The sequence below is a fragment of the Ceratotherium simum genome, chromosome 17 (assembly GCF_057802395.1).
Source record: "Ceratotherium simum simum isolate JZ-2026a chromosome 17, ASM5780239v1, whole genome shotgun sequence".
Classification (NCBI taxonomy): domain Eukaryota; kingdom Metazoa; phylum Chordata; class Mammalia; order Perissodactyla; family Rhinocerotidae; genus Ceratotherium; species Ceratotherium simum.
The window spans coordinates 60513411-60540159 of NC_141916.1; the positions used below are offsets into that span (position 1 = coordinate 60513411).

General features: G+C 50.8%; 1 protein-coding gene and 1 non-coding gene across 2 annotated transcripts; both read left to right on the top strand.

The window, feature by feature from the left end:
- The first annotated feature begins 228 nt into the window (after positions 1 to 228).
- LOC147914841 (small nucleolar RNA SNORA40) lies at positions 229 to 356 on the top strand. The gene has a single exon (XR_015555034.1). It is a non-coding gene; the product is annotated as a small nucleolar RNA SNORA40 (small nucleolar RNA).
- Positions 357 to 5241: 4885 nt separating this feature from the next.
- Positions 5242 to 26749, top strand: IL17RA (interleukin 17 receptor A). Its single transcript, XM_087442976.1, has 13 exons — positions 5242 to 5470; positions 13180 to 13204; positions 13929 to 14075; positions 14907 to 15019; positions 16405 to 16531; positions 18167 to 18214; positions 18344 to 18507; positions 19356 to 19439; positions 19763 to 19847; positions 20639 to 20650; positions 20917 to 21015; positions 23124 to 23165; positions 23763 to 26749. The coding sequence occupies exons 1-13, from the start codon at positions 5333 to 5335 to the stop codon at positions 25265 to 25267; spliced, it is 2589 nt and encodes an 862-aa protein (XP_087299102.1). The 5' UTR covers positions 5242 to 5332; the 3' UTR covers positions 25268 to 26749.

A 26749-nucleotide genomic window follows, 5' to 3' on the forward strand; every position in this document is an offset into this window, starting at 1 on the left:
TGTGGTTTGAACTGTCTAAGGAAATTTAACTAATCAAGTTTTAAGTGGTGTTAAATGTTTAAAGATGATTTAATCTTAAATTTATGAGTTAACTGCACATGAATCAAAGAACAAGTAAAAGCGATTATTCTTATTTTATATAAATATCACTAGATTAACAATTGGACTATCAAGATTTGTAAGTGAATTTAAAATTTTGAGAAAAACAGGATTTAAATTTTGCAGCTTAGCACTTGTGTTTGTTTTTGTTTAACTTGTGGACAAAGACTTACAGACAGGTGCAAAAAATAAACCCTCTTTTGCAACCCAGAGCTCATTGTTGAGTATGAGTTTTGATACAGATAAGAAGGAACATATCTAAAGCAGAATAAAGTAATGGGGGCTGGGGAACTGATTGACAACTAAAGAGCATAGGATATAAGGCAAGTCTTGGCTATATTGATTTAGTATTCCAATTTTAACATTGACATGAAACAAAGATGGCTTCTTTGTTAGGTTTTTATCTTGAAAACACGTCTGGACTTATGTCTTATGCTTTAGGTTTTGGCATATCCCAAGATCTGTACTATTCTAGAGTGTAATAGCTTAGGAGTGAATATGATTTGAACGTAACTCATGTTTAGAGGTTGTCTAATATTGAGAACCAGGCAGATCCATCGACTCTGACCCTAAACATGTGGGGAATTTTTAAAGAATGTTCATATTCAAGTGGAAATCAAAGAAGCCCAACTAAAAGAATCATGAACTGACTGACATGACAACCGTGGATTGAGCAAAATTTCTTTTTAAAAGGACTATCTTGAAGACTCAAAACTTTGGAGGAACTAAGGGGACTGGCAGTGGAAGGAATCACAACGTGTGAAATTACTTAAATAAAAATTTATTGACTTTAAAAAATAATAATAATAAAAAATAAATTTTGCAGCTTAATGTAAGTGAATAGTAATTAAAATATCAATTATTGTAAATAATTATTCCATACATAGAAACTCTCTCCAGCTTTAGCAAACCTCAGTTGACACATTTATTCAAAACATATTTATTGATTGTCTGCTACGAGACAGGTGCTGTTCTAGGCACTAGGAATATAGTGGAAAACGACTCCCAGTTCCTTCCTTCATCGAGATTATACACTAGCAGAGGAGGGGGTGGGCAGGTAGTGTCAAATAAGCAAACACATGATTTCAGACAACGGGGAGACAAATATCAGTCAATCAGAGGCTATTTCCTTATCTCCTGACTCTAATCCCATATTCCTCATGGCAAAGGATACTCTGTCCCCCCTCCCACTGTCCAGGAACAGAAGCAGTGGCCATCCCCCTTTTTCCACAGCCAAAGACGCCACCAAGTTCTCCAACTTCTACCAGACTCCAATTCTTAATACCAGCCTACTGCTCCTCTCATAATCAGTCAATGAATACACAAATGTTTATTGAGCATCTACTATATTGCAGGATGAGGCTCTGTCAGGGCAGAGAAGAAGGGAAGAGAAAAGTAAGAATCCAGAAAGCATGCAATAAACCAAGCAGCCCAATGGTAATGACCACTCAGCAAGTGATACTGGCCCTGATATTGGTTCCCCTACATTAAACCCAGCTTATATGGGGTTAAAACCAAAAGCACCCATCCCTTTCCCTACTTCCTTAAGTTATATTCATATGTAAATATCCATTTCTTTAACCTTTATATCCCTGAGCTTCACAAGGCAAATAGAAGATACAAATTGTTAAAGCCCGGGTGGCCTCATGCTGGGCTCACACTCAAGTTTTGGCTCATTACCGTCCTTGAAGTTTATTACAGGGAAACTGATGTCCAGAGAATATCAAGAAACTGAAGCTCCCAGACCCCAACTCCGCTTCCTGGTGCCAGATCCACCCTCCACCACCAAGGCAGACAACCAAGGACACCCACCTGCAGATTCTTGTCTCACCATCCCCCTCCCTGCAAGTAGCCTCACAAGGCCAAACACAGGCTGGTGGGAAGGCGCCAACCAGCAAGGCCACAGGCTCCCCCTCCCCTACCTAAAACCCCAAATAAAAACCCCTACCTTTTTCCCTTCCAGGAGGGGAATCTGAATTTTAGCTCCCATCTCTTCGTCTGGCTGCCTTTCAATAATAAAAGCCCCTTTCCTTGCCGTAAGCCTGGCATTCCAGTTTTTTATTTTTGGCCCCTCTCATGTGGCAGGTAAAAGAACCTGTGTTTGTGTATGGTAACACAAGTATGTCCTCAACACCTCCTACCCAGCTAAGCACTGAAGGGTGAGTAGAACACAGTGGTGAGGAAGCTAGGATCCTTGCCACTATGGAGGACCAGTCTTGTAGGGAAGGCAAGACCATATTTCATTCAATCAAAGACACCCATTTCTTTACATTCTAAAATCTTTAAAATTGGACCTTATCTTACAGTGGTGATGTTTTCAACTGGATAAAATACAGTAACTGTAGCACAAAGCAGCATCGTGCCCTGAGAGCTGTGTAGAGCCTATGGCAATTAGAACAGTGGTCCCAAGTCAGGCTGCATATTAGAATCACCTGGGAAACTTAAAAAAATACCTCTACTGGGACCCCACCTGAGACCAACTGAATCAGTAAGGAGAGGGTGAGGCCGGGCATTGGTACTTTTTAAAGTACCCCATGCAATTCTAATACATAGCCAGGCTTGAGAACTAGGATGGCAATTTCAAACTAAATGGCAATTTCAAACACATTCCTCTGAGATTACATGAAGACTTTCCAAGAAGCACACTACATGGATACTTTAGGGCAGGGGTCAACAAACTAGGGCCTGTGGCTGAAATCTGGCCTGCGGCCTGTGTTTTTTTACCAGCTAGGAGCTAAGATGATTTTTACATTTTTAAATGGTTGTGTGAAAATATCAAAAGAAGAATAATATTTTGGGACATGTGAAAATTATATGAAATTCAAATGTAAGTGTCCATAAATAAAGTTTTATTGGAACACAGCCATACTCCTTGGTTTACTCATCGTCTGTGGCAGATTTGTGCTACACGGGAAGAGTTAAATAGTTGCGACAGAGGCTGTATGGCTGGCAAAGCCTAAAATATTGACGATCGATCGGACCCTTTACAGAAAGTTTGCTGATCCCAGCTTAAAGGGAACGGATTTCCAGAACTTCAACATCCCTGTGTCCTCTTTCAAGAACTTACCTGCCTAGGAAGGTGCCAGCTGTCAAGGGGTCAGGTGTGGGTAAAGGGTCTTCTCCTTTCCACCTCTTGTTCACATTCGCCCTTCTCTCACTTTCAAAAGAAAGGCAGGCCTCTCAACAGCCCTGAGGCATAAAAAGCCCCTAGGCACTAAATAGAGGAACAACCCCAAATACTGGTGTCTAATAGGCTTTTGAAGAAGCCTATTTTCAAGTCAGGTGGGTTCCAGATATTGCATTCCCAAAACTGTGGAAGACTCAAGTTTTCAGCTGCCAAACCATTAAAAATATTTGGTGACAGATGGCTACGTGATTTTTGGCATATAACTCAGAAAGAGGTCAAAGAATTGAGTAACATGGTTATGACAAAACTAGTGTAACAATTATTCATGTAAACGAGGTTTTTCGAGGCCTACATCTAAAATATTTTAAACGCTGAGTACTGACTCATTCTATGAATAAGTAGTATTTGCCCCCAGATACAGGCACTAATTAAGAGGGAAAAATCATTCATCTCAGAAAAAATGAATTTCAAATAACAGTTTGTTATATTTAATAATTACTTATCAAAATGTGTATCATATTTACATTATTCTGATCAATTATGTGCTAATAATTGTAACTGTGAAATGACGATCTCAATTTCTGACTGGCTGTTCCTCCCCACTTGGGCGCCTCCACCGGGCAGCTCACAGCAACCCAGACAGAGGCTGAGCGACCAAGGGTCGTGGTCTTTTTGTAGCCTAATCTTGTAAGCGACGTCCCACCATTTTTGTCTTATTCTATTCATATTCTACTGTTGGAAACAAGTCACTAGGCCCAGCCCTCACTCAAAGGGAGGGAGACACAACAGGCCGTGAATACCAGGACGTGGGATCGTGGGAGCCATCTTAGAAGCTGCCTGCTACAAATGTCAAATTTTAATAACAATTATATCCTCTACTATTTAAACTTAGGCTGAAAAATTTCAGATGTCATCTTAAAAGTGTATGAGAAATGCAGTTTTCCAAAATTCTTTTAGAAATAAACAAGCAAAGACATTTGAAGTCCACGGAGCTTTAGGCCTAACTTAGCTGGGTCCTGCGAGGCAGCGGGGCCTGACCGAGATGGTCACCAGGGGCCGGCCGGCAGCGGCAACCGGGTGGCGGGTGCGGGGACAGTGCGAAAGCCCACCGCCCCAGCCCCGGGAGCTCCAATCCGGGCGGGTGGAAAATACAGGGAAAAGCTACGAGCGTCCGGCTTCCGCGGGCGTCAAAGGCCAGGCAGAGGCGTTTAGACTTGATAGGGAGGGAAACGCGCACGACGGTGGGTCTAGGATGAGGGGAAGAGGCTAAAAAGCGCAGTTTTCAAAGGTACATGTGTCAGGAGCGTGTAGGACGGTCCGCGGAGGGGCAGTGGCTGGAACCCAGGGGGAAAGGCGCGCCGGCCTCAGAGCGGTGCTAGCGGTCCGGAGCGGAGAGGATGCGGTCGGTCAGCACACGCTCTAGAGGACGAACCCTCAGAGCGGAGCCTGACCAGATGTCATGAGCCGATGACAGGCCTTCAGAGCAAGCCCCTTGGGAAACACGGCGGCCTGGGGCGCTGTGGGGACGCAAAATGGTGAGACCAGGGGCCTGCCCCCCGGTAAGTCAGTCTCCCGGAGCTGGCGCCACACGTGCGGGAAAAGACTGTCCGCGCCCCGCCCCCGCGCCCCGCGGAGAACGGCGTCGGAGCCCGCGCTGCCGCTGCCCGAGAGAAGCAAGGCGGCCGGCAAGGCGGGGACGGAGAACACCGACCTCCTTGGAGTCTCGGGTCGGGGTCTGATGTCAAAAGACCGAGGAGAAAAAGAAGAGAGGTCTGACGAGGAGCGACAGCAGAGCAGAAAGGACGGACGCCAAGCTTTCCGGCTCTCCGGAAGGAGCGAGGCCGGCCCGGGCGCGGCGGGGGCGGTGCGGGCCGGAGCGCGGGCGGCGGAGCGCGCACCTGGGACGCCGGGAGGCGGGCGCGCCGGGGGCGGTCCGGGGGCGGTCCGGCGCAAGGCCCGCCCCCTGGCCCGGCCCGCCCGGCCGGCTGGAAGCCGGAAGCGGGCGAGGGCGAACCAAGGCGGGACGTCTCGGCCGAGGGGAAGTCGGGCGTGCCCTCGCTGCGCCCCCCGCCCGGGCCGCGAGCCCTCCACCAAGGTGCTGGGGCAATGGGTGCTCCGCGCCGCTGGCCGCCCGTCTTCCCGGGGCCCCCGCCGGGGCTGCTGCTCCTGCTCCTGAGCGGGCTGGCCCCGGGTCGCGCCTCCCCGCGGCTCCTGAACCACCCGGCGCCCGTCTGCTCCCAGCAGGTGAGACCTCGACGCGTCCCGGAGGCGCTGGCGCCGCGAGGACGTTGCGGCCGCAGGGGCGGGGGGCGCTGGGGGCCGGCGGCCGGGGCTCAGGTGTCCCGAGCAGGGCAGGCAGGAAGTCTGCGCTGGGGGTCCCAGGCTTGGGCACAAAGAGCTGGGGGCACTGGGGACGACAGTCGGAGCGGCGGGAGTTGCGGGGTGGACCCGGAGGAGAGGGAGTTTGCGGGGAAAAACGATCGCGCTGCGCGTGTTGCACAACCTGAACTGGCGTCCTGGGCGGGAGCCGGGAGTGACACCTCCGCCGTCGCCCCACAGTTTGGGGAAGGTGACCGAGGCGCAGGGCCCGGCCAAAGAGGCGGGACAGGGCTGGTTGGAAAGGGGGTGGTAAGGGGCCATCGGAGGAACCAGGCAAGACGGGACCGGCCTGCACGCCGCGCACCCTGCAGATCCCCCGCCGTGCCCCGGCGAGTCCGGGAGGCCGACGCGGACCCCGGAAGCCTCCCCTTGAAAGGAGGCCGCAGGCGCACGGCAGACGGTCAGGGGGCGCTCTGTGGAAGGTGGGGGCCCCAGTGGATCTCAGCCCCGCTCCCCCGGGAGGAACCCTGCGGTCGTAGAGCCGCGAGCGCGAGCCGGGCGGCCTGCAGGGCCGAGGGGCCTGAGCGGTGAGACGTGGCCTGGAGCCTTCCAGGGACAGTTGCGCGGAGGGCGGCCGAGGGCGGTCGCAGACTCGGGACAGCTCGGTGACACCTCCCCAGAGGGGCGAAGCCCTGGGATGGGGCAGATGATGAAGACACCAACCCCTCCAGTTCCACCACCACCACCCGCATCTGGGATAAGGGCTGCTCTGTATCTGTCAAGTCGTACCCCCGCTGTGCCCACAGGAAGTGACACACCCACATGTCGGGCAGTGGCGTTGTTGTGGAGGACCATCTTAAGAAGAAAAAAAAAGAAACAGCAAAACGCTGTGCCCGCCTCCACAGCCTCTCCCATCTAAGCGGTCCTCTCTTTCCTCCACTTTCTCTCTGGTTTTCTCATCCCCCTCCCCTCCACCACCACCGACCCTAAGGAATAATGCTCAGTATTTGAGTCAGAGGATGTGAAACAACCAAAGAGATATTTCTCCTTATCTAATTTTATGGACTATTTACCAAAAGAGGGTGGAGAGTGAATGACTGTTTAGCAGAATTTTTTGTTTTTTAATGTGAATGATGTTGGGAAATGACCTTGTGACTCCCACTATTGGGAAGAGCAGGGGACATATGCTCAGCAGATCCTTCCTGCAGACTTGCCATATAAGTATTCTACCATCTAGGATTCGGGCTTCATTTTTTGATGGCCATTTTCCCGGTGCCTGCAAAATACAAGGTACTGTTGCTAGAAACTGAAACTATAAAGAACCGTGCCCGGCCCCCTAACATCCGGGGACTTAAATCATCCAGGAGGGAAGAAGGCTTGAAGATAGGTCACTGTGGTGCAAGGCAGCCTGTGGCAAGTGCTCTTTGTACAACAAGTGTGTGTACAGAATTCCAGGCAAAAAAAAAATGTCTTCCAGTTGGGTGTCCCTCATGACAGAGAAGATATTGGGCAGCCCCAAGGGGTGGTGGGCGCCTCGAAAACAGAGGTCGTGGAGCATTCCAGGTGGTGGAAAGGGACTGAGCCAAGGCCCTTGGTTGGGCAAGATAAGGTGTGTGGCTGGAGTGGAGGTCTGTGTGGCAGGAAAGTAAGAGAAGAAGCTAGAAAGGGAGGTAGGGACTCCATTGTGGCATGCATGAAGGGTGGGCTAACAGGATTTGCCTTTAATTGTTCAGTGGGAAGCTACTCAAAGTCAGGAGCAGGGCAGGGGCAGGATTCCAGAGCGGGCTAGGGAGAGATCCTGTTGGCCAGATGTGTCTACCGTCTCCCTGCTCTTCCTTCCTCCCACTTGCCTCTGCATACGCCTGGCTCACAGGCAACTCAACAGCTTCCCTGCTTCACTGACTAGTCTTTTTAGAAAGAAACCACACCCTTCAGAGTTCTCTCCCCCTGCTGGTGTTTTAGGGGATGCAACACGATGTAGTGAGGGAAGAAAAGCTACAGACTTGGCCTCAGAGGACCTAGATTTGCATCCTGACTTCACCCCTTACAATCCCTTCAACTTTGGCCAATTCAGGCTGCCAGTGCCTGGGTTTCCTCATTCCCGCAGTGAAAGGGCTAGATGAGCCATCTCAAGGTGGGCTGTACCACTTTCCAGAATATAAATGTCTGTCCAAAGCTGGGCTGGCTCTAGCTCTCAGTGGCTGTCTCCTGAGACAGAGAGGAGCCTTGCACATGCCTGCTCTGTTCCTAGCCCAGTGCTGCAAGCACAGGTGCGGAGCCTTCGTGAATATTTGTGGGTTGAAAGAACAAAGGAATGAATGAATGATTAGCTCTGCTTGGAAAGCAGTGATAAACTGAGAGCAGGCATAGCACTGTTTCCGGCTGCCCAGATTTAGCACCTCAAAGCCCAGATGAGTGTGCGTTCCCCACAGAAATTGAGCTGGAGAAACCATAATTGCATCTCCCTGGTCAGTCTTCTGGTCGGCCCTTCCCCTGCTGCCAGCCCAGAGGAGAGCCAATGAGGAAAGACAGCCACTGGGAGTTGGTCAGTGAGTGTTAACACACAATTTTATAGACAGGAGGTGTATGGCGTTACAAATTCTTATTTTCCTGAGCACTTGTGGTTTTTACTTGTAGAACAGCTGTTTGGTTTCACCCTTATCTTCTGGTTGCCAGAAGCTTTCGGCCATGCCACCTTCCAGAGTGTAAAAAGTTGTGTGATGTGGACGTCTTGTGTGCTGTAGGCATGCGGCCCGTCAGGGCTGGGGTCACTGCTGGCAGAGGAACCAGCAAAGTTAACAGGCTCCTTGGCACATTCCCGACTTCTCGCCCTGACTGCTCATTGCTAGCCGTCTGTCTGGAGACTGTGTGACATCAGATAGCATCAGCCACCAGAAGCAGGCAGCAAGGCAGTGCAGGGCAGAGGACACTCGACTGAGAGTCAGAAGACCTGGGCTCTGGGTCGAGCTTCCCCCCTCACCCACCCTGCAGCCCTGGGTCAGGCCCTCCACCGCCCTGAGCCAGTGTTCTTGTCTGTAAGAGGAGGCGACCCTCACCTCCCGGGGTATGGAGAGAGCAGATAATGTGCCAGCAGTGTGCAGGCGCCGGCCCAGGGGTGTGTGGCGTTGAACGGGGCAAGGGCGCTAACAATCGCCTGCAGCTTTGTGCAGGCCCTGTGTGGGGTTAAGGCGTGTGACTTCAGTCAGCGCTCACACAGCCTGCCAGGCTGGCATGATTAACCTGTCTTAGAGAGGCTGGGTGAGGGCCCGAGGCCACACAGCCTGTGAGAGCGTGGGGCTCTGTATGTGACTTCAGAGCCCACTTTTTCTTACCAGGCACTTGGTGAGGTTCTTTGAAAGCACAGAGTTGAATATAGTCTTTTATTTCTTTTAATCTTCACCGCTATGGACAGAGACTCTCGGCCTCACTATTTTATTTAGGGAGACAGTATAGCAGTGATTAAGAACGTGGGTTCAGAGCAAAACTGCATGGGTTTTGTCGGCTCTGTGGGACCACGGACTGCTTAGCTGACCTCCCTGTGCCTCAGGTTTTCATCAGTAGAAATGAGACAGTGGCGCTTACCTCATAGGACTGTTGTAAAGATTAAATGAGATATTAAAGTATTAAAGACGGAGTGCTCAATGTGCTGCCTGCCACAAAAGAAGGGCTCAGTAAGTATTAGCTGCTACTGTCGTCGTCATCCTCATCGTCATGAACATTCTCCCTCTCAGATTTCGGCAGGAGGCCTAACATACTGCCATTCACAAGCAGGGAGCTCATAAATAATATTCTGATCCTGCTGTTTTTAAAAAATGGGCATTTGAGGGCCGGCCTCGTGCCTTAGTGGTTAAGTGCGCGCGCTCTGCTGCTGGCGGCCTGGGTTCGGACCCGGGTGTACACCGACGCACCGCTTTTCTGGCCATGCTGAGGCCGCGTCCCACATACAGCAACTAGAAGGATGTGCAGCTATGACATACAACTATCTACTGGGGCTTGGGGGGGAAAATTGAAAAAATTATAAAAATGAAAAAATAAAAAATGGGCGTTTGAAGTAAAGAAATCGGCGATGATTTGTCGGAGGGAAATAAAACACGATCTGGCTTAGTAGTATCCAAAGACCCTGAATGTATTTTTTACATTGTTAAAAACATTACTTTAGTGTAAATTCTATATAGAAATTAAATTTTAAGGAAAACAGGTCCACTATTCCTTCCCCTAAACAAATTAATGTTTTCATTTGTTTATCTCACTTTTCAATCCTGTCATTTGTTTGGAGTAACATCATAGGTAAAATTCTATCTTTTAATCAGTCCTTATCAAGGTAACATGGTGATCCTTTAAAAATGGTACTGAGATGTTTAAAACAAAAAACAGCAGGTCCCTGTCCCACCCCCACCACTCCCTAAAACTGTTTCCCAAAGACCATCACATTATTATTCTCATAGATGTTTCTTCTGGCATTTGCCTCCATATTTCTAAATGTACTTTTATTGTTATTCTTGGGTTGTCAGGGGTTTTTTTTGTTTTTTGGTTTTTTTTGTGAGGAAGATCAGCCCTGAGCTAACATCCATGCTAATCCTCCTCTTTTTGCTGAGGAAGACTGGCTCTGAGCTAACATCTATTGCCAATCCTCCTCCTTTTTTTTTCCCCAAAGCCCCAGTAGATAGTTGTATGTCATAGTTGCACATCCTTCTAGTTGCTGTATGTGGGATGCGGCCTCAGCATGGCCGGAGAAGCGGTGCGTTGGTGCGCGCCCGGGATCCGAACCTGGGCCGCTAGCAGCGGAGTGTGCGCACTCAACCGCAAAGCCATGGGGCCGGCCCCTCGCCATTTCTGTTTTGATGGACCTTCAGATTTAAACTAGATCTCACAATATTCAGCCTTTCCCTATTGATGGGCATTCAGTACCACAGAAAAAGAGGGAGTTAACCATTTTTAAAGCTAGCATAAGCTTAATTCTAAAACTTGATAAATGTATACAAAAAGAGAAAACTATGGACCAACCTCAGTTATGAATATAAATACAAACAATTCTATATAAAATATTAGCAAATTTAATCTAGCAGAATACACTAGAATAATGCACCATAACCAAGTAGGATTTATTGCAAGAGTGCAAAGTTGGTCCATTATCAGCAAATTTATCAACATAATTCATTACATCAGTAAATTAAAGGAGAAAAATCTATGAAGTTATATAATGTAAATAAATGCTAAAGAGGTATTTGATAAGGTTCAGAAGTGTTTTAATAAAAATCTTTAAGCAAAATAGTAGTAGAAGGAAAACATTTATGTACAATGACTATCAAAAACCAAGACCAAAAACAGTACTAAATGGTGACATAGCAGGCTGTTCCATCAATCACAGGAATTAGAGGAGGACACCCACCAGCATCATTGTTAATCAACTGACTGCATTTTCGAACCCTCCGAACTTCCTCTTGGTCTACGCGAAGACAAGAGCCTTTCATCACGCACATCGTGTTGCGGTGGTTTTTGAGTAGCTACCAGTGGATGCTAGGGAGTTGCCCAAAATGGGTATCTGTTTTCCTTTTCTGGAAGAGCTCCCCATCTCAAGGTGAAAGAACCAGTTTCCTGTTATCTGTGCCCCGGGCCTAGGTGTTTCAAGTGGGAGAGGAAATGAGAGTGTTCAGGAGTGATAGTCTACTCACCATTCAGGAGAGTGATGCTCGTTAGAGTGAGCAGAGGCAGCTAGGTAGATTTTGTGTTGAACATGTGATGAATGCCTAGCAGGGCTGTGATGGCCCTAAGTGAGAATAAATCACCAGGAGCTGGACAGGATACAGAAAATCTGGACCCTGAGAGCATATGAACTGGTGTCCCAGAAAGGGAGGATAAGGACGAAGTGGCATGTTTAGACTTGGTCCTGAGCATGCTCCAGGATACTGTCCCTACATCCACTTTGTGAATGACCCCTGGTGCCATAGGGTCTTCTCCTTCCCATCTTTAGTCCTGCCTCTCTGCTCCCTCTTAGAAAGTCAGGTGCTGACCCCAAGACCCTATTTACAGGCATATACCACATCTCTCTATTGTCCTTAAAATCGTATTTCTGGTCTGCTTCAACATCGGACTTTCTGCCCCACAGGACGTGTTTGGTCCATTTGCCAGTTAAGATAGCTGGAAACGGGCTGGCCCTGTGGCTTAGCGGTTAAGTGCGTGCTCTCTGATGCTGGCGGCCCGGGTTCGGATCCCGGGCGCACACCGGCGCACCGCTTCTCCAGCCACGCTGAGGCTGCATCCCACATACGGCAACTAGAAGGCTGTGCAACTATGACATACAACTATCTATTGGGGCTTTGGGGGGAAAATAAATAAATAAATCTTTAAAAAAAAAAAAAGATAGCTGGAAACACCTGAGCCTGAGTTCGTCCCTTGCTCCACTGCCAAATCGGAAAGTATGGAGGTCACCCCTTATAATACTAGCTTCCATTTATTGAGTGCTTACTGTATGCCAAGCTCTAAAGAAGGGGAGCCAGTAATTAAAGAGCTGCCATTATGTGCCAGACACTGGACAAATACTGTCTCATTTAGCAGGCATTGCGATGGTTCTCTGGGCCCTGCAGCCAGCAAAATTCCTCATCATGGTTCTCTTACGGCTTCTAGTGAGCTGCCTGCTGAACACTGTATTGTTTCATTTAATTGTGTAAAACATGAATACATCCCCATTGTTTGAAATTTTTTGTAATACAGATATATTAGATGTGAAAAGTGAAAGGCTCCGTACAGCCACACCACCATCGCTATCAGTCCACCCCCTGGCCCATGATCTTTATTTCCATTTGTATCATTTAATTCTCAACAATGCTATGAAGTTGGTGTTCCGGTTATTCTGATTTTACAATTGAAGAAATGGAGGCTTGGCCATGTTAGCTAAAGTCGGTCAGCTGGGAGTGGTGGTGAGGCGACACCTCCAGGGCGTGTGTGTGTGTGTGTGTCCAGAGCAGAGTCAGCGGGCCCAACTTAAGCCCAGTGATGCCATTTCCCTCCTGTCTGTAACTGGGGCTTCTGCATTTGGCCTTCAGGGTCTCCTCTGGGTTAGAGAGTCAACACATGTTGCCAGACTGGGAGGCAATATAACATAATATTGGTACTTCAGTTCCCTCATTTATAAAATGGAGCTAAGGGTACTTCATTGTAGGTGTGCTGTGAAGATTAGGGAGATAATATCTATAAATCACCCGGAACAGTCTGGCACACTTTCCCTAGGGGTTTGTAGGGACTCAGTGAGCTTCCTAACTGGTCCTATGACAGGGACTGTAGTTTTTGTCCCCTCTCACAGCACTGTTACCCAGACCAAAGGCTGGAAGCCCCTAGAGATTTAGAGGCCTCTTCAGGCCGGTGCCCCAAGGGAACCCTCTCTGTGTCTTTTCAAGTTGGAAGGTTTCCAGCTCATAACAGTTACTCTGAAAGTACCAGTTCCATTTTGTCACCAACCATACCTGCCTCTCCTCCTGTGTGAGGAGAATGTGGTCCCCGCGCCGAGAGTGCCCCCAAAAGTGAGAAGGGAGGGCTCTGCATTTCATTCTGGAGAATGAGCCGGGGAGAGCGTCTGGAGCCTGGCCTATGAATTCAAGTTTTTTCACACTGTAATGACCTCTTCCTTTTTCCCACAGGGGCTGAACTGCACAGTCAAGAATAGTAAGTCATCTGTTTGTGTTCCTCTTGTTGCTCTGTTCATCGGGTGCTCACCTCGTGCTGCTCCCTGACAGAAGTGCTGCTGCTCCGCTTCTGGTGTAGGGTGAGGGTTACAGCCTGCAGCGGGAGGGGTCCTTGAGAGTCTAGAGTGCGTGCACCTGTGCTTCCTCCCAAGCCTCTTCGTTATGCAAAAGTCAGGAAGTGAGAAACAGAATTGTGATGGGGATTGTGAAAGTACCCTCCAGGGTGCTGCCCTTGTGTATCTGTAATACAATTTCATTTGCCAGAGCTTGTCACTGGAAAGAGAGAGACAGCTATGGTGTTGATTTTGTTTTGATTCGAGAAGGAAGCACATATTTCAAGTGTCTGTGCTAATTAGGGACCCCTGGCATATGAAAATAAAGCAATTCTGTCGTCACCCCATCCCTCCTGTGCTCCCATTTCCAACCGCTGCCTCATCTCGCAACCAAGTGGTGTGCTTTGTCCTCTCTCCTAAAATGCCCTTTAGACTTCAGCACTTTGCAATGACCCTAGACGAGCATTAGACAAGAGGAGGCAGGGCAGTGAAACTGAGAATGCACCAAGGGTCCCAGGCCCCTGACTGTTCAAGTTCCGGCTCTCTCTACCCACTGCTGGGCATCTTGTCTGTGCGCTTCAGTCTCTTGCAGTTTCTTCTGCTTCTTGCAAAGCATGCAAGTCTCTGATTTCTCCTTTTCCTGGCTCCCAGGCACCTGCCTGGATGACAGCTGGATCCACCCTCCAAACCTGACCCCCTCATCCCCAAAAGACATCCAGATCCAGCTGCACTTTGCCCACACCCAGCAAGGAGACCTAGTCCCTGTGATTCACATTGAATGGACACTGCAGACAGACGGTGAGTGGGCATGTCAACGGGGCCCTAGAAGAGTCTGCCAGGTGAATCCATAGACTAGACACTCAGCTCTCCCATCAGACTCAGAATTGGGCTCCTAGTCCTGTGCTCAGACATAAGGGCCCAAGTTTAGTGCTGAAAGGAGCCATCATTTCATGCAGTGAATACTTTTTCAGTGTTTTAGACGTTAACCCACGATGATATCTTATCCCACCATCCTTCATGAAAGGCCTCCCTTCAGCCTAAAATCTTTATCACCCTGGGGAAAAAAAAAAGTCAAGTGGTTAATTCTCTGACTTCAGTACCAAATATTTACTGGAAAAATGGTAACACATTTGCCAGCCTGCTTTTCCCCTTAATTTAAGGGCTGGCACTTCTTAAAACACCCTTCCTGAAGCTTCTTGGGGATAGAGAGTCGTATTGCAGAATTAGGAAGATTTGGGTTAATGAGAGTGCGCCCCAGACATGTGAACAGGGCCTGGGGGAGTTCTCTGTAAGTCCCCAGCTCCTACTGATTGTGACCACCATCCAAGGATGGGCATGGCTGTGTTTGACACGCCATGCTGCTGAGGCCCTGGCCTCAAACTTGCAAAGCGTTTGCCTTTACCCAGTGTCAAGTATCAGTGGTCCTTGTCCAGCTGGGAGGTGTCTGCAAGGCAGTAGGTACTCAGGCCCAAGAGTGAGCTGGAAGGAACAGGAAGTGGAGGGTTGAGTAAGATGGACAGATTTTCTTTTAAGAGTGAGCAAGCATAACAGACAGGGAAGTGGCACACCCAGCAGTTTGTCTTCCTTGATCTGCATCTGTTTATCTCCTCTCCTCCCTCTGACCTTCAGCTAGCATCCTTTACCTGGAGGGTGCAGAGTTATCTATCCTGCAGCTGAACACCAATGAACGTTTGTGTGTCAAGTTTGAATTTCTGTCCACACTGAGGCATCATCACAAGCGGGTAAGAATCCAGCTCCAGAGCAGGTTGTGTTCATCTGATGATAGGAGCAGGGCATGTTTTGAAATCTTCCCAGACACGCCTCCCCCTGCTCCTTCCAACCTTACCTACCTATTCATTGTAAAGGAAGTTGAATGGGAAGACAACTTCCACAGCCCTCCCTCCACCTTTATCCGAAACTGAGATTAATCTGGGGCCTGCCTCCAGTAAGGAAAAACGTTGTACAGACCCGAGAACGTCTGTGGGTGGGGCACATCGAGTGAGTTCCGCAGCAGTTTCAGCTCATCTTGTTGCCCACAGCCAGATGGTAAAATGTTGATTCTCCTGTAGTTTGTTTAAAGCAGTGGTTCTCAAAGTGTAGTCCCAGGACCAGCAGCACCAGCATCCCCTGGGAACTTGTTAGAAATGCAGATTCTGGGGCCCCACCCCAGACTTCCTGAATCAGAAACTCTGAGGGTGTTTAACAAGCCCACCAAGTGATTCTGATGCAAACTCGTTTGCAAACTGCTAGTTTAAATCAGCAAAAAGTGGCCATTTGCAGATCTCCCACAAACACAGCAGCGAAGAGAGATCCCCTCTCCCATGTTTAATCCAGACCCACAAACCTGACTGCTAGGTGGATGGTGAGGACCAGTCGCCTAGGTCTACTTAGAAGCAAGGTCAGGGGGCCGGCCTGGTGGCATAGTGGTTAAGTGCGCACGCTCCACTTCGGTGGCCTGGGGTTTGCAGGTTCAGATCCTGGGCACAGACCTATGCACCACCATCAAGCCATGCTATGGTGGCGTCCCGTAGACAAAGTAGAGAAAGATGGGCACAGATGTTAGCTCAGGGCCAATCTTCCTCAGCCAAAAAAAAAAAAAAAAACAGCAGCAAAGTCAGTATCTGTAATCTGCACCATCCAGAATACATCTGCACAAGGATGAGTGGAGCTGTCTGTAGCCCTCCCTTTGCACTTTTGTGCTCCAGAACATTCTCAAGAGATCCCTGGCTTTCCCACTTAAGGAGGAAGTCATTTAACAAATAGTTCTTAGCTGCATCTTGCATGCCAGCTCTCCCAATAGCCCCCAGTGCTCTGGCCCGGCTCTCTCACACCACCGTTCTGGGGTTTGAGGGGACTGGTGGGGGAGGAGGACTATTTCAGCTTTCCCCAGATTCTTTTGCATATGACACTGCTATCTACTGCGGAGGCCAGGCCTGGGTTTTTTTAAATAGACAGGAAAGACCAGAGGAAACAAAGTTACAGATGCCTCTGATTTTGGCTCTTGTGATTGTTGTTTTCTTCTTAATTTTGACTGATCTTTCGGGGCAGGTGGGGGTGGGATTGGGGGACACAGATGGGTGAGAAGTGTGTGTGGCCTGTCCAACCTCCCCTTCCTCCTTCTCTTCAGTGGCGTTTTACCTTCAGTCACTTTGTGGTGGAACCTGGCCAGGAGTATGAGGTGACTGTTCATCACCTGCCCAAGCCCATCCCTGACGGGGACCCAAACCACCAGTCCAGGAACTTCCTTGTGCCTGGTAAGAGCACCCTCCCAAGCCTCTGCCTCCACCACTTGGCTCTGCAGGAGAAACCAGCAGGTGGCTCAGACATCTGCCCCTGCTCAGCTGGACGGTGGCTGCCCTTGTGCATGGTACCCACAGAGCAAACAGACGCCAGGGACGGGGAGCTCTATGGTGTGTGGCTGCAGCATCTGTTCCCTAAGGGCGCAGCCTGTTCTCTGTTGGCACCGAGAGTGGATGTTGGTCTAAGACCCCAGTGGTTTATGGCAGCTGGAATCCCTCCCTCTATCTGCCCAGAAAGTACCAGGAAGACAAGCCACTCTCGGAAGAGTTGTAACCCTGCTCCCAGTCTAGTTCCAGCTTCCATCACCTTGTTCTTCACTCTTTACACCACATCCTACCTGCATTTATCTAACACCATCCCATGTATGATGCCATCTCCTCTTCCCCCGCTAATCCATCCTGCCTGTGAGTACTGCCAGGTTTACCTTCTAAAACATTTTTTGTGTGTGTGCACCTTCTGTTTCTCTGTCCTTCCGAGAGTCTCAGCCACAACCTACAATATTTCTCATTGTTCAAAGCCAACCACATCTGGAACCCCAGCCCCATTGAGGGCAGGGTCTGGGTCTCATAGCTGTTCATGCAGTCTCCAGAACCTCACACGTTGCCTTGCCTGTGGTGACGAGGAAGTGCTTGTTAAGGATGATGATGGCCTTCTTCATCCCTGGACCAGCCCCTATACATGTGCATCCGTGCACATGCACCCACACCGTCTGCTCACCCTGCTGTATTTTCCTTCATGTTCCTCATCACTTCCTGACATTGTACTGTCATGATATAATTATGACATTGTTATGCTGTTTGTTCTTGGTCTTTTCTACTGGAATGTAATCTCTGGAGGGCAGGGACTGTGTCTTATTCAGCACTGGATCTCCAGTTTCTCAAACAGTGCCTGGCACATAGTAGGTGCTATATAAGTATTTGTTGTGTAAGCAAATCTCCCCAGTTCCCTCCCCTGTTCCTAAAGTAGACTGACTCAGTCCCTGTCATTCCACAGTGATTCATACCTGTCATGTGTCTTCTTAAACCCAAGTGAAAACATTAGAGTCAAGGAAATTGGGGAAGGGGGATCAAGAAGATAACTGTAGAGCAGGTGGTCCTCAAGGTAGTTCCCGGACCAGCGGCATCATCGAATTACCTGGGAACTTGTTAGAAATGCAGATTCTCAGGACCCACCCCAAGCTACTGAATCAGAAACTACTGATGATGATGCACACAAAGTTTGAGAAACACTGCCATGGAAGAACAAAGTACTCCCCCCGTGAAAAGGCAGAGGCAACCCTGGAGAGGAAGCCGTGGTGAGGAGAGAAGGGACTGGACCAAGACCCTTGGTCACCCAAAGCAAGCTCAGGAGAAATACACTTGAATTTAGAAAGTTCCCTGAGAGAGGAGAGATGAGACAACCAGGTCAGCCTTCAATTCTGTGGGACCTCTGGCCAGCAGCAGCGGTCCAGTCCTGGAGCTTGCTTTGAAGGGGCCATCTGTGAGCAGGCTCCCCAGAAGGGAAAAGACGGTTATCCCTGGTGTCAGGATCTGGAAAAGCCAAGTTTCTAAGGCAGACGCTTAATGGTTGCACTTTTTTCTGGGCCGCAGACTGCATGGACCCCAGGATGAAGATAACCACGCCGTGCGTGAGCTCAGGTAACTGCAGCTGGGGCGGGCTTTGCCTGGTCGCACACACACATACATGCACACGTGTGCACGTGCTCACACACATGCATGCACGCATGCCCTCTCCTAACTCCCAGCCTCCGTCTGTGCCCTGAGCAGGCAGCCTGTGGGATCCCAACATCACCGTGGAGACCCCAGAGGCCCACCGGCTACGGGTGGGCTTCACCCTGTGGAACGAGTCTACCCATTACCAGATCCTGCTGAACAGTTTTCCACACACGGAGAACCAGAGCTGCTTCGATCATGTATTGGATATACCCAAGGTGACTCTATGCAGCCTTCTTAACCCTCTGGCATAGCTCAGACCCCTCTCCACACCTCCAGTCTCCCTGACCGTCCTGACAGCACTGCGGTGCCGGGAGCTCAGTGCTCAGGGCTGTGCTTGGTCAGTCCTGACCCCGCGGCTGCTCTGCTCCTCTCCTTGCAGTGTGGCTGATGTATAGTGGGTCCTCTTGCTCCTACAGCTGATCCTACAGCTGATGGGCTGGAGTTGGTCTCTACCTGCCCCCCACTCAGGCCTTCTTGCTTTCTCCACTCCACATTCTCTCCTGTTCTCTCTTTTTTTTTTTTTTTTATTGCAGTAACATTGGTTTATAACATTGTGTAAATTTCAGGTGTACATCATTATACTTCTGTTTCTGCATAGGTTGTATCATGTTCACCACCCAAAGACTAATTACAGTCCATCACCACACACATGTGCCTTTTGGTTTTGCTTGGTTTATTCTACTTATTCCAAAAAGGATTTGAGGATTTGAAAAATGTGGAAATTAAGATGAAGGGGAAATAAAGGTGAGGAAATAGGATGGAGCCAGGGTGCGGTTGGTGCAGAAAATGTGTGCCCTGCTGCTGGACGTGAGCACAGAGTTGTCTCCGTGATCCCTGGCGGCCAAAGCAAAGAGGGGCATGCCAGTCACCAGATATGTCCATGAGTCACAGCAGCCCCTGCCCTGGGGCCTCGGAGTCCTGGAGAGAAAACCTGGAGAGCACTTCTCCCTGTGGCTTGCCAAGGGCTCACTGGACAGCAGGGGTAATGTTCTCACAGCTTCCTCAGCAGGACACAGCAGGTTCTTACCCGACCAGCCTCACTCGTCCTCTCCTCTCTCCTCAGCCCACACCAGAGGATTTCCACCAGCGGGCCAATGTCACGCTCACCCTACCCAACTCTCATTGGTGCTGCCGCCACCAAGTGCAGGTGGGAGAGTGTGCACAGGTGGCGCTTCTGCTAGATGGGCCAGGGAGGGAAGGGGGGCAGCTGCGGGACCCGTGCTCTCTCCAAGGACCCAGCCCGCTACTGTCTGGGACTCCCTGCCTGACAAGGCCTCATCTGCCTTGTCCCGCCCCGTCCTCCAGCCTCACCTTGCAGGGGTCCTTTGACCCCCTCTTGCTGATGAGCTGGAGATCCTGGAGTAGCCAACTAGGGTCTGTTACTCTCCCGTAGTACGAAAGCCTCAGTGGGAGTGGGGGGGGGTGTCCCATGTCTCCCCGCATCTCAGCCCACTCTTCCCGCTCCCGCAGATCCAGCCCTTCTTCAGGAGCTGTCTGAACGACTGCCTCAGACACTCCGTGACCGTGCCCTGCCCAGAAAGCCCAGATCTTCCAGGTAGGAAGCATGTGGCTGTCCTGGGACATACTTGGGCGTGAGAGTGGATGACAGTCAACAGCTTGAGTGAACCGTGACGTGGTCCTAAGGGTGGGAGCAGAGTTTAATTAAACTTGGAGTTATTCAGGCCTACAGTTTGGGGCTTTAAAGAGACCAGAGGGTTGGACTCTTGACTGCCTTTCATTAGCTGTGTAGCCTTGGGCAAAGTACTTAACCTTTCTAATCCTCAAATTTGTGAGTGGAAAAATGGGGATTGTTATCATCATCGAGTTAAAGTTTTGTACCACATACTAAACAAAGGCTTTAACATGTTGATTTTTAATTCTCACAAATTGTGAGTCGTAGTACCATGAAGGGAGGTTCCTTCCCCCAGGTTCATAGATGAGGAGACTGAGCACAGAGATGGTACATAACTTGTCCAAGATCACACACTGAGGAAGTGGCAGGGCCATGGGTTCTGACCTGAGCCCATTCCCTCCCCTGCACTGCTGCCGGCTTCTCCTTCAGAAGACTTCTCCTTCAGAAGCCGTCCGCAGTCTAACATACGGCTACAGCCAGATGCTGATCGAAAAGCGACAGAGGTTGCTCTGGCGCCCCCAGTGGGAGTTGGGCATCTCTTATTAGACCAACAACTCAGGTGTTTCACATCAGTAGTTTCATTAAGTTTAACCAGTACCTGAAGTGCTCGGGGTAGGGCCAAGGTCATCAGCAGGCCCTCAGTGGATGTCAGTGATGGTTCTGTACTTGCTGCTAATAATTAAGAATACTTCTCTCCCTTGTTCTCGTTGCAGACTCGATTCCAGGTAAGCCCAGTTCGCCTTCCCGTAGTGCTGCAGGAGTCCTCGGAACGGTCCTCAGGGGCCACACGAGAAGTCCCTGACTCAGCCTTGTATGGAGCCAGGCAGGCAAGGCTGAGCCAAGGCGCAGCCCAGGGGAGGGTGAGACCGTCAGCGTGCCATGGTGTGGGCCAGAGAGGATGGCCCATGGCCGGGCTGTGGGACCTGGGGACCTCAGGGTGGCAGAGCAGGCCTCCCCTGCCACGTCACTCCCACTGTTCTGCTCGCCACAGATATGCCACTGTGGGTGTACGGGTTCATCACGGGCATTGCCATCCTGCTGGTGGCTTCCGTCATCCTGCTGATCGTCTGCATGACTTGGAGGCTCCCTGGTAAGCAGCAGGGGCTGTAGGGGGGCTGGTCCTGGGGCTTTACCCCTGCTCCTCCTCCTCCCTGTCCCCTCTTCCCCCTCTGTTCCCTGCGAGACTGTGCTCCGGAGGGCATCCTTCAATACCAGCCTTTAGTCTCATACTAAGTACAGATATTACCTTTCTTAGGCCACACCTCGGCTGTCAAGAACTCAGAACCTGGGCCCAAATACCAGCTCTACCACTTACCATCTGGACAAATTACTTAATTCCCTGAGCCTCAGGTTCCTCTCTAGTAAAATGGAAATTATAATGATACTCACATCATAAAATAATTGTAAGGATTAAGTGAAATAATGCATATGAATTTTGCACTTGATACTTGCTCAATGTATGTTAGCCACAATTATATTTAGCTACTGTTGTTAAAATCAACAGGTTGGAAGGAGCTGGGGTGGAGTGTCCCTGCATCAGGAATGATCAGCCAGGCAGGTGGAGCAGCCTGAGTGGCCCCATCCTGCAGCCCGTAGACTTGTACATGTGAGGTCAAGGAGAGTAGCAAGGGACAGCGTGATGTGAGAGAGAAGGCTCAGGGCCAACCCGGAACCCATGGGTGTGGATCCCAGCTCTGCCTCACTGGTTTGCAGTCATAGGCAAATTGCTTAACAAACCTTGGGTTTGGTTTTCTTCTCTGTAAGATGGGATAATAATGCCTCCCTCTCAGGGCTGTGGTGAGGATCAAATGATAGAGCCGAGGAAGGGCTTGTTGGTGGATGTTAATAAATAGCAGTTCCCTCTCCCCTCCAGCCGTATGTGGCCAGGCCCTAAGCAGGAGAGAACATGGGTCCTCAGGTTAGGGGCCTTCCCTGCCCCTCCACCACCCTAGGCTGTCTCCTCAGTGACCCGGGGGGTCATTTCCACACGTAGCCAGCTCCTCAGGATTAGGTATTCAGCATTATTAATTATTGTGCAGTGGAAATAGCTCCAAACCAGGCATGAGAAGACCTGTTGGGAGGGCCCTTCCCAGGGGACTACTGGGAGAGTCAAATCCGCTCACGTCTCTGTGAGGGCTCGAGAAACTGTGGAGTTCTCTGTGGGTGTCGGGGCTTTTTATTTAGTTTCTACTGCTGCACCTCTGACCTTTTCCCGAAGCGCCCCACATGGCGGGGTGAAGAGAGGAAGGACACACCTCACGTGTGATTTGACTGTCTTTTGACAGTTCTAGGAAAAGACCCAGGAGGTGGGGATGCAAATTGAGGTTCTACATGTCGTCCTCAGCCATCTGTGCGTCCCATTCCTCCCATCCGCATCCCCAAGGACTTGACTCTTGCATCTCTGAGGGGAGCAGTTGCTTACCTTTCCTCACCTTAAAAATACCAGGAGGTGGGGCCAGCCCGGTGGCGTAGTGGTTAAGTTCGCACGCTCCGCCTTCGTGACCTGGGGTTCTCAGTTTGGATCCCGGGCCCAGACCTACGCACTGCTTGTTAAGCCATGCTATGGCGGTGTCCCATATAAAGTAGGGGAAGATGGGCACAGATGTTAGCCCAGGGCCAATCTTCCTCAGCAAAAAGAGGAGGATTGGCAACAGACGTTAGCTCAGGGCTGATCTTCCTCACAAAAAAAAAAGATTTGTGCCTCCTGCAGGGTCACTTCTGGGAAGGGGCTTTGCCTGAAGTGGGGAGTCAGCTTGCGGGTGGCCAAACTGCAGGGACGGGAGGAACCAGGACTGTAATGAGGGGGAAGCGTGGAACTGGCTGGGTCAGTGCCACAGAATGCTTGTGACCCCAGCTGACTGAGTACATACAATGCACCGGGCACTTCGCACACATGATCTCGTTAAATCCCCCACACAAAGACCCATTTTACAGAGGAAGAAACTGAGTTTCAGAGGCGTTAGTAACTTTCCCAGATCACACAGCTCACAGTGGCAGACCTGGGATCCACACCGGCGTAACTCCACAGTAGGGTCTCCCTGCAGAGGCCAGAGGCGTCTGCGAGCCACTGCCTTGGGCAGCCCTCCCTGTCCTTCACCCTTTAATATCAGTGGGGCAGTGCTCCCATCAGATGCCTGTGTCAGCCAGTCCCTTTTTCTCTTGCAAAAGAGCCACTCTGATGTATTTCTTTCCTTTCAGGGTCTCGTCATGAAAAATACAGTAATGACACCAAAAACACAGGTCAGTGTTTCCTGGTTTGGCTGGGCTGGGTTTGGTGTTTGTATTCTTAAGTCCGGGGTGGAGTCTCCTGAGCTCTGTGGTTGGGTCGCCTTCTGCACATAACCCTGAGTCCCTTCAGGAGGCCTCGCCTTCAGAGGACCCACCGTCTAGCACCCCAAACAGAGGGGACCTCAAATGGCAAGGCTGGGATAACATTTTTTTTAATCACTTAGACCAGGAAAGGAAGGTAAAGGTACCATATTTTGTGAAAAGAAGTCCTCCCTATAACAGAGATTGCTATTCTGTAGGCAGGCTTTTTTGCCTTTTTTTCTTTTTTAATTAGGATAATTAAAGGCCAAAGGCCAGATAAGAAGGTGAGGGAGAGAGATTCTTTTTCCTGAAGGCACCAGACTCTTTTTTCAGCAGCAAAATGGGCGAAACAGCAACATTTGGCTTCTTCGAAGGCCCCATTGCATTTCTTGGGTGAGGGAGCCAAGCTCTGCCTGGCCCAGATCCCTCTTGGCGGCCAGCAGGGGTCTCTGCCCTCGGGCTGTGGTGTGAGGCTCCGCGCAGACCCATACCTGAGCCTGCGGGCTTGGCTCCCCTTGTTTCCCTCAGATATCCTGCCTGCTGCTGGCCTGACGCCCCCCCCACTGAAGCCCAGGAAGGTCTGGATTGTCTACTCTGCCGACCACCCCCTCTATGTGGACGTGGTCCTAAAGTTCGCCCAGTTCCTGCTCACTGTCTGCGGCACCGAAGTGGCCCTCGACCTGCTGGAGGAACAGGTCATCTCAGAGGTGGGGGTCATGACCTGGGTGGGCCGCCAGAAGCAGGAAATGGTAGAGAGCAACTCCAAGATCATCATCCTGTGCTCCCGAGGCACGCAGGCCAAGTGGCAGGCCATCCTCGGCTGGGAGGAACCCACCATCCAGCTTCGGTGTGACCGCTGGAAGCCCGCTGGGGACCTTTTCACAGCGGCCATGAATATGATCCTACCAGACTTCAAGAAGCCAGCCAGCTTTGGCACCTACGTCGTCTGCTACTTCAGTGACATCAGCAGTGAGAGTGACATCCCCGACCTCTTCAGCATCACTCCCAGGTACGCACTCATGGACAGATTTGAGGAGGTGTACTTCCGGATCCAGGACCTGGAGATGTTTGAACCTGGCCGGATGCACCGCGTTGGGGTGCTCACAGGTGAAAACTACCTGCAGAGCCCCAGCGGCTGGCAGCTCAAGGAAGCCGTGGAGAGGTTCCGGGAGTGGCAGGCTCAGCGGCCTGACTGGTTTGATCGTGAGAACCTTTGCCTGGCAGATGACCAGGACCTCCCATCCCTGGACGAAGAGGTGTTTGAAGAGCCACTGCTGCCTCTGGGAGGAGGAATTGTCAAGCAGAAGCCCCTGGTGCGGGAACCTGCCTCCGAGGGCTGCCTGGTGGTAGATCTGCTGGTCGGCGAGGAAGGAAGAGGACTGTCAAGGCTGGAACCTCAGCTTCAGCCCCAGGGGGAGCTGGCAGCCCAGACGCTCCAAACTGCAGTGGTCCCAGTAGAGAAGCTCCCTCCAGCTCAGGCAGTGGAACCTGTCCCCAGAGCTGTTGGAAGCAGCGCAGCCAGCCGGTTGGCCGTGGTGGAGGGCGATGAGGCCTGCCCGCTGCTGGAGGGCTGTGGCCCTCAGCGGAACAGTGTCCTCTTCCTCCCTGTGGACTCAGAGGACCCCCCTCTCTGCAGCACCCCAACGGCATCACCCGACCACCTCCCGGAGGATGTAAGGGAGGAGCTTGAAGACTTAATGTTCTCCCTCTTCCAGCAGAGTCTGAGCTGCCAGGCCCAGGGTGGGTGGGAGAGACCGGCTGTGGCCCACAAAGACCCACACACGCCCTACGAGGAGGAGCAGCGGCAGTCGGTGCAATCTGACCAGGGCTACATCTCCAGGAGCTCCCCGCAGCCCCCTGATGGACTTACGGAAATGGAGGACGAGGAAGAGCAGGGCCTGGGGAAGTCGGCCGAGCACCTCTCTCCTGAGGACCTGCAGAGCCTGAGAAGCCTCCAGCAACAGCTTTTCTTCCAAGAGCTTCAGAAGAACTCTGGCTGGGACAGTGTGGAGCCGGAAAGGCCGGCCTCGTAGGGGTCCCCCAAACCCAGAGTGCTGAAAGAAGGATGTGTGTGTTCACAGGTGCACACGTGTGTTTGTAGATGTATGTATGTTCATGTGTGAAATGTATACCTTTCAAATGTAGACATCTTGATTCTGATCCCAGGGTATCCCTTTAACTTTTCTTTCTGTGACCGTCTGGTCATCTTCCATCCCCACAAGGATCCAGAGCCCATTCCCAGGAGCTAATGGCAGAGTGTCCCTAAGTCTCCATCATTTATTCGTTCATTCATTCAGCTTTATTTTGCACGTACTACATGCCGGGCATATGAGATAACAAGGATAAATTGCACCCAACATGGCCCTGGCCACCAAGGAGCTTCATCTCTAGTGAAAGGGGCAGTAAACAGAGATTGGTCATGCAAGATGTAAAGGCTGAATGGAGGCCTGCCCAGGGCTATGAAAATACCCAGAAGGGGCCCTTGGCCCAGGGAGAAATTCCTGGAGGAGGTGATGTGTGAGCTGAAGGAGAAGCTAGTTTCCTGGGCCAAGAGATTGTGCTGGAGAAGGCGGCAGTCCCAGGACACGGAGCACATCTGGTGAGGGCTGGCAGGTGAGTGGCAACAGGGCCCCTCAGGGCCCTGCAAGTTGATCCTGGAGTAGAAGGAGGGAGGTGTGGTGGAGACGAGTCAGAGCCCCAATGGGGAAGGCCTTGTGGGCCAGGCTGGGAGTGGAGACATCAGCCCAAAGGCCTGGGACTCCTTTAATATGATGAGCTGTTGCCCTGCAGAGGAGAAGGCTGGGCCAAACATACCCAGAAGCCACCTCAGATCATTTTTGGAAAGAGACGGGATAGAAATGTGTGATGGGAAACCTAACAGCATCCAGCAAGGAGGAAACTTGGAAACCCGGAGCTCACGTTTGGGCAGTCCGTCACTGGGAGAGCTATGGCGGAGCTCCTCGGGCTGCCTGGCTGAGCCCCTGGGCTGTGGGCCCCTGAGCTCGGGAAGCACTGGGAGCTGAGAGCCCTCCCCTCCAGCTGTGGTCCAATGACAGTGAATTGAGTATGAGATGTGGAGGACCCACAGCAGGGCGGGAGGTGGGTGGCAGGTGGGAGTGGGAGAGCATGAGAATCTGGCAGGCCTTCGATAGGAGAGGAAAGTGTGTCATTCTGTACTTAGAGTCTGAGGTCCAGAGACATTGGAGGAGAGATGCTAAGGCCCAGTGTTTGAAGAAGTTGTCCCCAAAGTGCCTCCTTGGGAGAGACTGAAGGTTTCTGTCTATCTGGGTGTCCCGAAGAGTGCACTGGGACGCCGTCCTCCTCTGCAATTGAATGTCCTCCATTTGCCTATACTTGAGTCCTTCACTGCAGCCCCAAGCTTCAGCGAGTAGGAGAGGATTCTGAAAAGTGAGGAAACCAAATATCACGGGTGTACGTGTGTGTGCACGCATACACGCATGTATATGTATACATAAAAGAGAGATTATCAATAAAAGAATGAATAAATTTGTTAA